The 12,592-nt window shown below is 36.4% G+C and overlaps 1 protein-coding gene across 2 annotated transcripts in view; it reads right to left on the reverse strand.

Moving 5' to 3' along the window:
* The window catches only part of NBDY (negative regulator of P-body association), a 110,220-nt gene extending 107,701 nt beyond the window's left edge, over positions 1-2,519 (reverse strand). For both annotated transcript variants that reach the window (XM_087859486.1, XM_087859487.1), the window contains exon 1: positions 2,190-2,519. In XM_087859486.1, the coding sequence (XP_087715612.1) occupies positions 2,219-2,425 (207 nt within the window). In that variant the 5' untranslated portion in view covers positions 2,426-2,519 and the 3' untranslated portion in view covers positions 2,190-2,218. The remainder of the gene's footprint in view (positions 1-2,189) is intronic.
* Positions 2,520-12,592: the final 10,073 nt, after the last annotated feature.

The following is a 12,592-nucleotide window of genomic DNA, read 5'->3' on the forward strand; positions in this document are numbered from 1 at the left end:
CTCTGCCTTTTATAACTCCTATATCTACATAAGCCCCAACTGACCAATATTGACTCATAGGTAGGGACATCTTTACACCCCTATTCAACAGGAAGAAGTTACAGAAGATGAGACCTTCCACCCTCAGCAACCTTAAAGATTTAAGGGTCGAACCTGTTTAGGGGGTAATGATGTGGGAAACAAAGGCAGAAGAAAAATGATGACATTTTCTCACTACCTACAGCCCATTGACAAGTCTTTGAAACAGGCAGGGTGACATTCCTCTAGGGACTCAACTGCCTCCATGTTAATACTTTGCTAAGGGCAAAAGGCAGTCCTAGCCTAACCCCCCTCCCCTCCACCAAGATCCTGAAAGTCTACTTTAACATATAAAAATTCCTTTGGAAACTTCCTTTATCTCTAAACCCCCTTCACCACCAAGATACGTGTTGGCAATCATCCCCCAAGCATGTGGCCCACCGAGATACATCTGAAGGGTCTCATCACTAAGGTTTTATTAGATGGTAATAAATGACCTTTTCCCAAAAATAGCTAGCCCCCTCAAGGTCCTGGAAACCTTGCTTCCAAAATTCCTTAGAGACTTAAGCTATCCCTAACCCCCTCCCAACTTGAGGGTATATAAGGGGCCATTCCTCATGTCTCCGGAGCAGCTCTTTCTGTCCACGGGTCCTGTCCCCATGCTTTAATAAACCACCATTTTGCACCAAAGATGTCTCAAGAATTCTTTCTTGGTTGTCAGCTCTGGACTCCACCCCACCTCACCTCACCAGTATCCCACAACCTCATCAGCTATGCCTTACCCCTTGGACATTGAAGTAAAATTGAGGCAAATCAGAGCGTAAAGGAATGACTGGATGATGCTTTGAAGCAAAACAGAGCTCATTATTTTTCTATGCTCTACCTCTAAGTCCCAAGTATAGAGCCTCCTCAGTTTCTACTCTTATCCTAGCATTTATTGACTTACTTATTCAAATATCTGTTTCACTCCTACTATGTACCAGGCACTATGCTTTGTCATCCATTCCCTGCAGCTCCCAGCACAATGTCTAGTCCTTTGCAAGGGCTCCATAAAGGTTTATTACCTGTGAGAAGAAAGGATGCCCTGTTTCCTTGGATTACAAGAATCTGTGAGGCTTGGATGAGATTTGGTTTTCTTTTTTGCATTCTAGCAGGTCATCAAAATAGAAGATTGTTTCTCTGAGAGTAAAAACTGGACTCCTAAAATACATCACTTGATTGAAAATCTTCAATGGTTACCACCACTTTCGGATTAAACTATATACTCCTTAGCATAACATTCAAGGCCCTGCAACATTCTATTGCACCTCCAAGTCTTTCTCCAACATTGTTATACCCAAGTTTTTCACAGAAGACACCTGCTTTAGGGCTTTTGTCCTGGCAACACCAGGCCTGAAAAGCATTTTCTCCCCTTCCACAAGACAGATGTCACTTACCCTTTAGGGCCCACCCAAAGTTCCCCTTTCCTTTTAGATGGGTCATGATTACTAACAGGCAGAATTATTTCGTCCATCCTGAGTGCTCCCTGCATACCCTGAACAAGCACGTGGGTTTGACTTACCATAGTGTGACTTTTTTTTCTTTTTCTTTTTCTTTTCTTTACTTTTTTTTTTTTTTTTACTTACTAAATTTTCCTGCCACACACAAACACACATTTCTGAAGACTCACTTTAGAATACCCTCTCTCAGCACAGGAATCAGGCGTGTTAGCATAGGAATGAGGCCTTCCATATGTTACTAATCTTGAATCAATGACTTTTTTTAATGGAAAAGTTTCAAATATACACAAAAGTAGTGAGAACAGTATAATGAATCTCCACGTATACATCATCCAGTTATGATCAACTCATAAACATTTTGTTTGTAACCCCCACTTTGGCCCCACTGAATTACTTTTAAGCATATCAAAATATTTAAATCTATTTCTTAAAAAATATAACCACAATTATCACAGCTATTAAAAATAATTACTTAATTTCAATAAATATCCATAATTTCATCCAAACATATTTTGTGAAAGAGCTATTTAATGCCCCCATTTTTGTTGGTTAATTTGTTTTTCAATTTTGAAATCGTGGAAAGAATAGAGAAAAGAGGAAAGAGATCTGGGAAACCGCGTAATTAAGTTGCAGAGAGTCTGAATGTCCAAGATGAGAATGAAAGAATCTGACCTGGTTTGGGGTGAGAGAAGTATATTCTACTACTTCTCCGGAGGAGGAGGGTGCGATTTCAGGCCGGGTGATGCAGGAGAAGGTGCGGAGGGGAGAGGGTTACTACCTCCGTTGGGAGTTCCTTCTGGATAATCCCACCGTGGAGCTAGGAGGCAGCGCTTTTTTGGAGGCCTGATTTCCCGCGTATTTCCAGGTGGGAGCGTGGATCTCCCTGAGGCACAAGGTTGGTCCCCCATAAGGATTATAGGACTGGGCGTCAGTTCTCTCTGGTGGGCCCTGCGAGGCCGAGACCTGAGATGGCGGCGGGTCCCTTGCAGACACAGAGCTTCCTCCCGGTTTCGCGCTTACCGTATTTCCTGTATCCTGAAACGCATATCCCCTCTCCGCCTCCGCCCTCCCCTCCCTACCCCACCCTATTTTAATGTTTCTACAGGGGAGGGTCTTAAGAAAACGAGGCCTGTATTTAATATTTAATGTTTTTCCTCTGCCCGTCCCCCCAAATGTAACTAAATCTATGTTCTGTCTTATACAATCTATGCAATTTTAAGATTAGAAGAAATTTAGGTTTACTCCTAAATGGCAAACTTTGCATAGATTGTGGAAAAGCGCGCGGGGTGGGGGGGAGGTGCGCAGGTGTGGGGGAGGTGGGAGAACAAAGAAATTATCCAAAAGCTAAGGGCTTTACTATAGAGTTGCCAAAGCACAACACAGAGCCATGAAACTACCTAGGACCATTTAAAAAGCAATATGCAAACGCGTTAGTTGACTAAAGTGCGCAATAGCACACTAGCATTGACCATGGTAATTGAATGTGGAAAATAAAGTCACCGTATATCAAAGAATGTAATGTCACTTATTTCTTCGTATTTTAACCAATTAGAAATCTCTGAGGGCTTACTTTTTTAAACGTCTAATGTTTTTAAATGTTTCAACATGTATATAATTTCAGTTGATGAATCTCGATCTCAACTGATGGAATGTCATACTTTAATTGGCAATGTTTTTGTTCTATTTCCCAGAGTTATGGAAAATAATAAATCATCTTACTATCTGGAGTATTATATTCTATGATATATGGTAAGTAACCAGAAGAGGGTGCAATGTGGCTTAGAAGAAAAGGCTACTGAAACTTCTTAGACCTTCATCATTCACGTCCATCCCCCTTTGGCTATGTACAAACTAGATCACACTTCTACACCACTGTCCTCAGTGTTTTTAGTAAAGAGAGTTCAATCCTTAATGTCAAAATGGAGCTTTTAAAATATTCTGTTATTTATAAGCTCTGTGATATTTAAGTAATCGTTTAAACACTTAGAGCTATAATTTCCAGGAGATAATAATTTCTTCCTTTTAAAACTATTGCCATAATCAGGGATCATGTATTTAAAGTACTTATTAACCACGATTGCCTCTCATCTTCACCATCACTACCTTCCTTTAAGTACCAGTGGAGCCCTTTACACAAACTAGACACTAAATAAATGTTTAGGAAATAAATGACCCTGTGGTTTTCTACCAAATGCTACTAATAGAGAAAAATATTGTATCAGTGGGTTAATGAAAACATGTAAAGGGAAATCAGGAGAAGCAATGTTTTAGATTTAGAAAAGCAGTTGGGACTAGACATAACATGTGGGAATCACCAACATAGATCTGGTAGTTGAAGTCCTGGAGATGAATGTTATCCTCAAGAGAAAATATAGAGAAAAAAGAAATGGGCTAATGACAGAAAATTGAGTAATTATAGACTGAAGAAGAGTAGTCTAGAGCAAAGGCTGAGAAACAGTAGCCAAAGTCAGGGGAGAGGACTCTAACCTAGTGTTTCTCACTCTTGGCACTACTGACATTTGAGGCCAGATTCCTCTTTGTGGTATGGGCCTGCCCTGTGCATTGTAGGATGTTCAGCAGTATCTCAACACAGGGTAGTAGCACATCCTCACCAGCTGTAAAACCAAAAATGTCTCCAGACACTGCCAAATGTCCCCTGGGAGGCAAAATCATCCCCACTGAGAACAATTGGTCTATCCCTAATCCTCAAAACTTCCTCCTTTCCTAGTTTTTTTTTTTTAAATTTCAGTGAATGTCATCCCTTCTACCCAGTTATACTGTAGAATATTTCATTGTTTTCCGAAGTAAATGAGGTAACATTTTTGCTATCTTTTCAGATGAGTCTCTCAATCTTCAAGACTAAAGACCAAGAGTAAAAGTTGAAACTAAGTTGTTTCATAGCTACCATTTTAGTAAATTAAAATAAATATTGCCTATTTTAGTAAAATAACAGGAATTAAAAATTATATCAAATCCAGGTGTGTTACATTTATGGTAAACATTTGACTTGTGAAAACAGTCCCAACTTAAACCTGCTGCCATCAACCTGGACTATTTATATCTCAACTGGATTTATTAATTTTTTTATTTTTAATTGTGGTAAAATAAACATAAATTTTCCATCTTTATTGTTTTTAAGTGTACTGTTTAGTAGTGTTGAGTATATTCACAATGTTGTACAACCAATCTCCAGAATTTTTTCATACTCATTAAAAAAAATTTTCCCCTTCTCCCAGTCCTTGGTAACCATCATTATACCCCCAACTGAATTTTGTTTATTTTTGTTATACTAAAATGGAAAACTAAAGCCTTTTACAGCTAGGTCTCAAAATGATTTTTGCCCATCACCTTTTCTAAGTTAAACTTTTTTTTTTTTCTTTAAACATTGAAGAACTAGGTGAATGTGAATCATGAAACCAGAAGAGGGCACTGTTAGGCTGAAGGGCTATCAAACCAGATTTGAGAAGTGTTGTAGATCTGAATTTCTTTCATAATTTAAAGTGCTCAGAAGATGACAACAGAGGGGAAACAACAGTCTCTTCTATAAATGATGTTGGGAAAACTGGATAGCCACATGAAAAAGAATGAAACTGGATCACTGTTTTACACCATACACAAAAATTTTCTCAAAACAGATTAAAGACTTGAATGTAAGACCATACACCATAAAACTCCTAGAAGAAAACATATGCAGTAAGCTCCTTGACATCAGTTTTGGTGATATGATTTTTTATATCTGGCTCCAAAGGCAATAGCAACAAAAGCAAAAATAAACAAATGGGACTGCATCAAACTAAGAAGCTTCTGCATAGTGAAGGAAGCCATCAACAAAATAAAAATGCAATGCACTCAATGGGAGAAAATATTTGCAAATTGTATATCTGATAAGGGTCCAAAATCCATAATATATAAAGAATTCATACAACTCAATAGCAAAAAAATAGTCTGATTAAAAATGGACAGAGGATCCGAATAGACATTTTCTCCAAAGAAGATATGCAGATGGCCAATAGCTTCATGAAAAGATTATCAACATCACTCATTATCAGGGGAATGTAAATCAAAACCACAATGAGATATAACCTCACACCTGTTAGAATAACTATTATCAAAAATACAAGAAATAAGTGTTGGTGAGAATGGGGAGAAAAGAGAACAATTGTACACTGTTGGTAGGAATGTAAATTGGTGCAATCACTATGAAAAACAGTATGAAAGTTCCTGAAAAAATTACAAACAGAACTACCATATGATCCAGCAATTCCACTTATGGGATTTATCTGAAGGAAACAAAAAATAACTCAAAAGGATATATGCATTCGCCATGTTCATTGCAGCATTATTCACACAATAGCCAAGATAGTAACAACCTAAGTGTCCAATGATGGATGCGTGTATAAAGAAGAAGTGGTATACACACACACAAACACACATGCATACAATGCAATACTACTCAACCAAGAAAAAGCATGAAATATTGCTATTTGTGACAATATGGATGGACTTATAGGGTATTATACTAAGTGAAGTAAGACAGAGAAAAAAAATACCGTATGATTTTATTTACATGTAGAGTAAAAAAAAAACAAAGCAAATGAACAAGCAAAGCAAAACAAAACTCATAGATACAGAGAATAGATTGGTGGTTGCCAAAAGGGAGGAGGTTTGGGAGGTGGGTAAAATGGGTAAAGGGGATCAAGAGGTACAAATGTTCAGTTATGAAATAAATATGTCATAGGGATGTAATATACAGCATGGTGACTATACTCAATAATATTGTATTGTGAATTTGAAAGATGCTAAGAAAGTAAATCTTAAAGTTTCCTATTTACCTAAATTTGTTTTTTGTAATTTTATGTGGTGGCAGATGGTAACTAGACTCACTGCGGTGATCATTTCCCAATGCATACAAATTTGAAATATTGTGTCATATAGCTGAAACTAATATAATGTTGTATGTCAATTATACTTTAAAAAAATGACAACAGAGGATAAAATTGAACCCACCTCTGCATGATATTAATCTGCTTTAATTTTGGGAAGGGTTACTTATTTATTTATTTATATTTATTTTATTTAATTTCAATTAGTTAAGATACAGTGTATCATTAGTTTCAGATATAGAGTTCAGTAATATATCAGTTGCATATAGCACCCAGTGCTCATTACATCACGTGCCCTCCTTAATGCCCATCACCAAGTTACCCCATTCCCTCCACCTCCCCTCCAGCGACCCTTAGTTTGTTTCCTATACTTAAGAGTCTCTTATGGTTTGTCTCTCTCTCTGATTTCATCTTATAGGGGAAGGGAGGGAAAAATTTTGGATTTTTTAAATTGGGAATTTGGTTGGTTAATTCTGATTTCTTTCAGAAATTAACTTTCATCTCAAGGCCAAGAATTTTTCTCTTACATGTACAAATGTAAAGGACTTCTTTGTTAATTGTTTTTAAGTACCAATCTAAGGACAAAAACCATGGAGTTTTTGTAGGATTTTCATAAAATGAAAAAGAGGAATGATTTGGAGTGAGACTAGACATATTTTTTTTACTTTAGGTTTTTAATATAATGTTTCACTAGGATTTTTTAAAGAATTCTATAAAATAAAAATAAGGAAGCAAAAAGATCTATTAGCTCTTTGCCTAGATAACCTCTTTAAATATCCAAAAGATTAAATAAGTGTAAAAGACAAATAATATAAGGTTAGAAAAAGTGAATAGTTTGGAAAGATATCAAATGAAAAGTAAAAATTTCCAAGGTTGACCATTATAATCAGTTTTCAATAATTGCTTGGGGGAGAGGAACCGCATGTAAATTTGTGTATCTGTTTACATACACAGATACATGTGTGTGAGATGCATGTACCTGCACATGTGTTGTTTTTTATTTCACAAAGGTGATCTTGGCCTTGATCATTTCACAACGTCACAGTTTTTGTATTTAGTTTTTTGGTGTTTTTAACTTCACTGTATAGTTTAGTGATTTCTCCATATAATCTTTCTTCTCATTGTTAATTTTTTAATGTCTGCACACAATCCCATTACATAGACTTACATTGATTTTTTTATCCATATACCATAAAATTCACCTTATATAGTATGGAATTTGGCATGTTTAAGTATATTCATAAAATTGTGCATCTATCATCACTATTTAATTCCACAACATTTTCATCACTCCAAAAAGAAACCATGTACACATTAGTAGTCACTTCTAATCCCCCCTACCCTAGCCCCTGAAAACTACTACTTTATTTTCTCTCTTTATGGATGTGTCTATACTGGACATTTCATATGAATGGAATCCTACGATATCTGGTCTTATGCATCTGGATTCTTTCACTAAGCATATTTTTCAGGTTCATGATGTTGTACAATGTATCAGTGCTTCACTTTTAATATTTTTAAAACATTTTTATTATGGTAACACACACATAAAGTTTACTATTTTTTTATTTTAAAAAATCTTAATCATCTTAATCATTTTGAAGTGTACAGCTCAGAAGTTTTAGGTGTTATGCAACAATCCCCAGAATTTTTCATCTCGCTAAATTGAAATGCTATAACCATTAAGCAACAACTACTCATTCACCACTGCCCCCAGCCCCTAGCAACCACCATTCTACTTTCTGTCTTTATGAATTTGGTTACTCTAGTACCTTATTAAAATAGAATTATACAATATTAGTCTTTTTGTGAATGACTTATTTTGCTTAGTATAATGCCCTCAAGGTTCATTCATGTTGTAGCACGTGCCAGAATTTCCTTCCTTTGAAAAGCTGAATAATATTCCATTATATGTATATACTACAATTTATTCATCCATTCACCCGTTATTGTACATTAGGGTTGTTTCCACCTTTGGACTATTGTAAATAATGTCTCCAAGAACATGGGTATACAAATATCTTTTGAAGGTCCTGCTTTCAAGTTTTATGGATATGACCCAGAAATGGAATTAATGGATCATATAGTAATTCAATGTGTACTTTTTTTTAGGAAACACTAAAATGTTTTCCATAGTGGTTGCACCATTTCACATTTTCACCAACAGTGCACAATGGTTTCAATATCACTACATCCTTGCCAACACTTATTATTATTATTATTTTTGATATGTGTCTTTTTTTTCTACTTCTTCACAGTCGTTTTTAAAAATGAGGTATGATTGGGGTTCATGGGTGGCTCAGTCGGCTAAACATCTGCCTTCAGCTCAAGTCATGATCTCAGGGTCCTGGGATAAAGTCCCGCATAGGACTCCTTGCTCATAGGGAAGTCTGCCTCTCCATCTCCCTCTGCCTTCTTCTCCCTCTCCCTGCCTCTCCCCCTGCTTGTGCACATGCTCACTCTCTCTGTCAAATACATAAATAAAAAATCTTAAGAACTTAAAAAAAATTAGCACCATACATACTTACAGAATTAATTTTCTTGTCATGAGAACTTTTAAGATTTACTCCATTAGCAACGCTCAAATTGGCACTACAGTATTAAAGTATGGTCGACAAGTTACACATTATGTACCCATGACTGACTGACTGACAACTGACTTTATTTATTTCAAGTTTTTTTAAATTTAGGTTCTTTTAAAATTTAAAATCAATTAATTAAAATACAATGTACTATTAGCTTCAGAGGTAGAGTTAAGTGATTAACCAATTGCATGTAATGCCCAGTGTTCATTCATCAAGTGTCCTCCATGATGCCCATGACCCACTAACCCCATCTCCCCACCCACCTCTCCTCCAGACACCTTCAGTTTGTTTCCTAGAGTTCAGAGTCTCTCATGGTTTGTATCCTCCTTCGATTTCATCTTATTTTATTTTCTTCTCCTTTCCCCTGTGTTCATCTGTTTTGTTTCTTAAATTTCTCACATGACTGAAATCACATGGCATTTGTCTTTCTCTGACTGACTTATTTCGCTTAGCGTAATACCCTCTAGCTCCATCCACGTCGTTGCAAATGCTAAGATTTCATTTTTTGATGGCTGAGTAATATTGCATTGTATGTATAACACATCTTCTGTATCCATTCATCTGTCTATGGACACTTGGGCTCTTTCCATATTTTGGCTATTGTGGACATTGCTGCTATAAACATTGCAGTGCCTGTGTACCTTCAAATCACTACGTAGTATCCTTTGGATAAATAGCTAGTAGTGCAATTGCTGGGTTGTAGGGTATCTCCATTTTTAACTTTTTGAGGAACTGCCATACTGTTTTCCAGAATGGCGGTAGCAGTTTGCATTCTCACCAAAAGTGTGAAAGGGTTCCTCTATTCCCCCATCCTCACCAGCATCTGTTGTTTCCTGACTTGTTAATTTTAGCCATTCTGACTAGTAGAGGTGGTATCTCATTGTGGTTTTGATTTGTATTTCCCTGATGCCAAGAGATGTGGGACATTTTTTTCTTGTCTGTTGGCCATTTGCATGTCTTCATTAGAAAAATATCTTCTGCCCATTTCTTGACTGGTTTATTTTCTTTTTGGGCGTTGAGTTTGATAAATTCTTTATAGATGTTGCATACTTGGCTTTATCTGATATTTGTAAATATCTTTTTCCCAGTCTGTAGGTTGTCTTTAGTTTTGTTGACTATTTCCTTTGCTGTGCAAAAGCTTTTTATCTTGATGTAGTTTCAATGATTCACTTTTGCTTTTGTTTCCACTGCCTTTGAGACCTGTCTAGCAAGAAGTTGCTAGACCTGTCTAGCAGCCAAGGTCAAAAAGGTTGCTACCTGTGTTCTCCTCTAGGACTTTGATGGGTTCTTATCTCACATTGAGGGCTTTCATCCATTTTGTATCTATTTTTGTGTATGGTGTAAGAAAAATAGTCCAGTTTCATTCTTCTGCATGGGGCTGTCCAATTTTCTGAACACCATTTGTTGAAGAGACTGCCTTTTTTCCGTTGGATATTATTTCCTGCTTTGCCAAAGATTAGTTGACCATAGAGTTGAGGGTCCTTTTCTGAGTTCTGTATTGTGTTCCATTGATCTATGTGTCTGTTTTTGTGCCAGTACCATACTGTCTTGATCACTGCAGTTTGTAATATAGCTTGAAGTCCGGAATTGTGATGCTTCCAGCTTTTTTTCTTCTTCAACATTCCTTTAGCCATTCGGGGTCTTTTCTGGTTCCATACAAATTTTAAGTTTATTTGTTTCAGCTCTGTGAAAAATGTTGATGGTATTTTGATAAGGATTGCATTGAATGTGTAGATTGCTTTGGGAAGTGTGGGGATTTCAACAATATTTGTTCTTCCAGTCCATGAGCATAGAATATTTTTCCATTTCTTTGTGTCTTCTTCCATTTGTTTCATAAGTGTTCTATAGTTTTCAGAGTATAGATCCTTTACCTCTTTGGGTAGGTTTATTTGTAGGCATGGTAAGGTATTTGGTGCTGTTGTCAATGGGATCAATTCCTTCATTTTTTTCTCCTGTCTCATTGTTAGCGTATAGAAATGTAACTGATTTCTGTGCATTGTTTTTATATCCTGCCGCATTGGAGAATTCTTGTATGAATTCTAGCAATTTTGGGTTGGAGTCTTTTGGGTTTTCAACACAGAATATCATGTCATCTGTGATGAGTGAAAATTTGATTTCTTCTTTGCTGATTTGGATGGTTTTTATTTCTTTTTGTTGTCTGATTCCTGAGGCTAGGACTTCCAGTAGTATGTTGAACAATAGTGGTGAGAGTGGGCATCCCTGTCGTGTTCCTGACCTTGGGGGAAAAGCTCTGTTTTATTCTGTTGAGGATGATACTCCCTGTGGGTTTTTCATATATGGCTTTTATGATATTGAGCTGTGTTCTCTCGATCCCTACACTGCAGAGAGTTTTAATCTAGAAAGGATGCTGTATTTGGTCAAAAGCATTTTCTGCCCCTATTGAGAAGATCATGTGTTTCGTATCTTTTCTTTTCTTAATGTGGTGTGTCACATTGATTCATTTGCAGTCCAGGAATAAATCCCACTTGGTCCTCATTAATAATCATTCCAATGTACTGTTGGATCCTATTAACTAGTATCTTGGTGAGAATTTTGGCATCCATGTTCATCAGGAATATTGGTCTATAATTCTCCTTTTTGGTGGGGTCTTTGTCTGATTTTGAGACCAAGGTAATCCTAGCCTCATAGAATGAGTTTGGAAGTTTTCCTTCTATTTCCATTTTTTTAAACAGCTTCAGAGAAATGGGTATTAATTCTTCTTTAAATGTTTGGTAGAATTCTGCTGGGAGGCCATCTGACCCTGGACTCTTGCTTGTTGGGATATTTTTGATTACTGCTACAATTTCTTTGCTGGTTATGAGTCTGTTCAGGTTTTCTATTTCTTCCTGTTTCAATTTTGGTAGTTTATGTGTTTCTAAGAAAGCACTCATTTCTTCCAGATTGCCTAATTCATTGACACATAGTTGCTCATAATATGCTCTTAAAATTGTTTGTATTTCCTTGGTGTTTGTTGTGATTTCTCCCGTTTCATTATGATTTTATTTATTTAAGCCCTTTCTCTTTTAAATCTGGTTAGAGGCTTATCAATCTTATTCTTTCAAAGAACCAGCTCCTAGTTTTGTTGATCTGTTCTACTGTTCTTTTTATTTATATTTCATTGATTTCTGCTCTAATCCTTATTATTTCTCTTCTTCTGCAGGATTTAGGCTTTATTTGCTGTTCTTGTTCCAGCTCCTTTAGGTGTAAGGTTAGATTGTGTATTTGAGACTTTTTTTGTTTCTTGAGAAAGATCTATATTGCTGTACACTTTCCTCTTTGGACTGCCTTTGCTCCATCCCAAATGTTCTGAACTGTTGTGTTTTCATTTTCTTTTCTTTCCATGAGTTTTTAAATTCTTCTTTAATTTCCTGGTTGTCCCATTCATTATTTAGTAGGATGCTCTTTAACCTTCATATATTTGTGTTCCTTCCAATATTCTCCTGTGATTGAGGTCAAGTTTTAAAGCATTTTGGTCTGAAAATATGCAGGGAATGATCTCAATCGTTTCGTATTGGTTGAAACCTGCTTTGTGACCCAGTATATGATCTGTTCTGGAGAATGTTCCATGTGCACTCAAGAAGAATGTGTATTTTGTTGCTTTAGGATG

Source organism: Ursus americanus, chromosome X, assembly GCF_024610735.1.
Source record: "Ursus americanus isolate L20-20 chromosome X, mUrsAme1.1.p, whole genome shotgun sequence".
Classification (NCBI taxonomy): Eukaryota; Metazoa; Chordata; class Mammalia; order Carnivora; family Ursidae; genus Ursus; species Ursus americanus.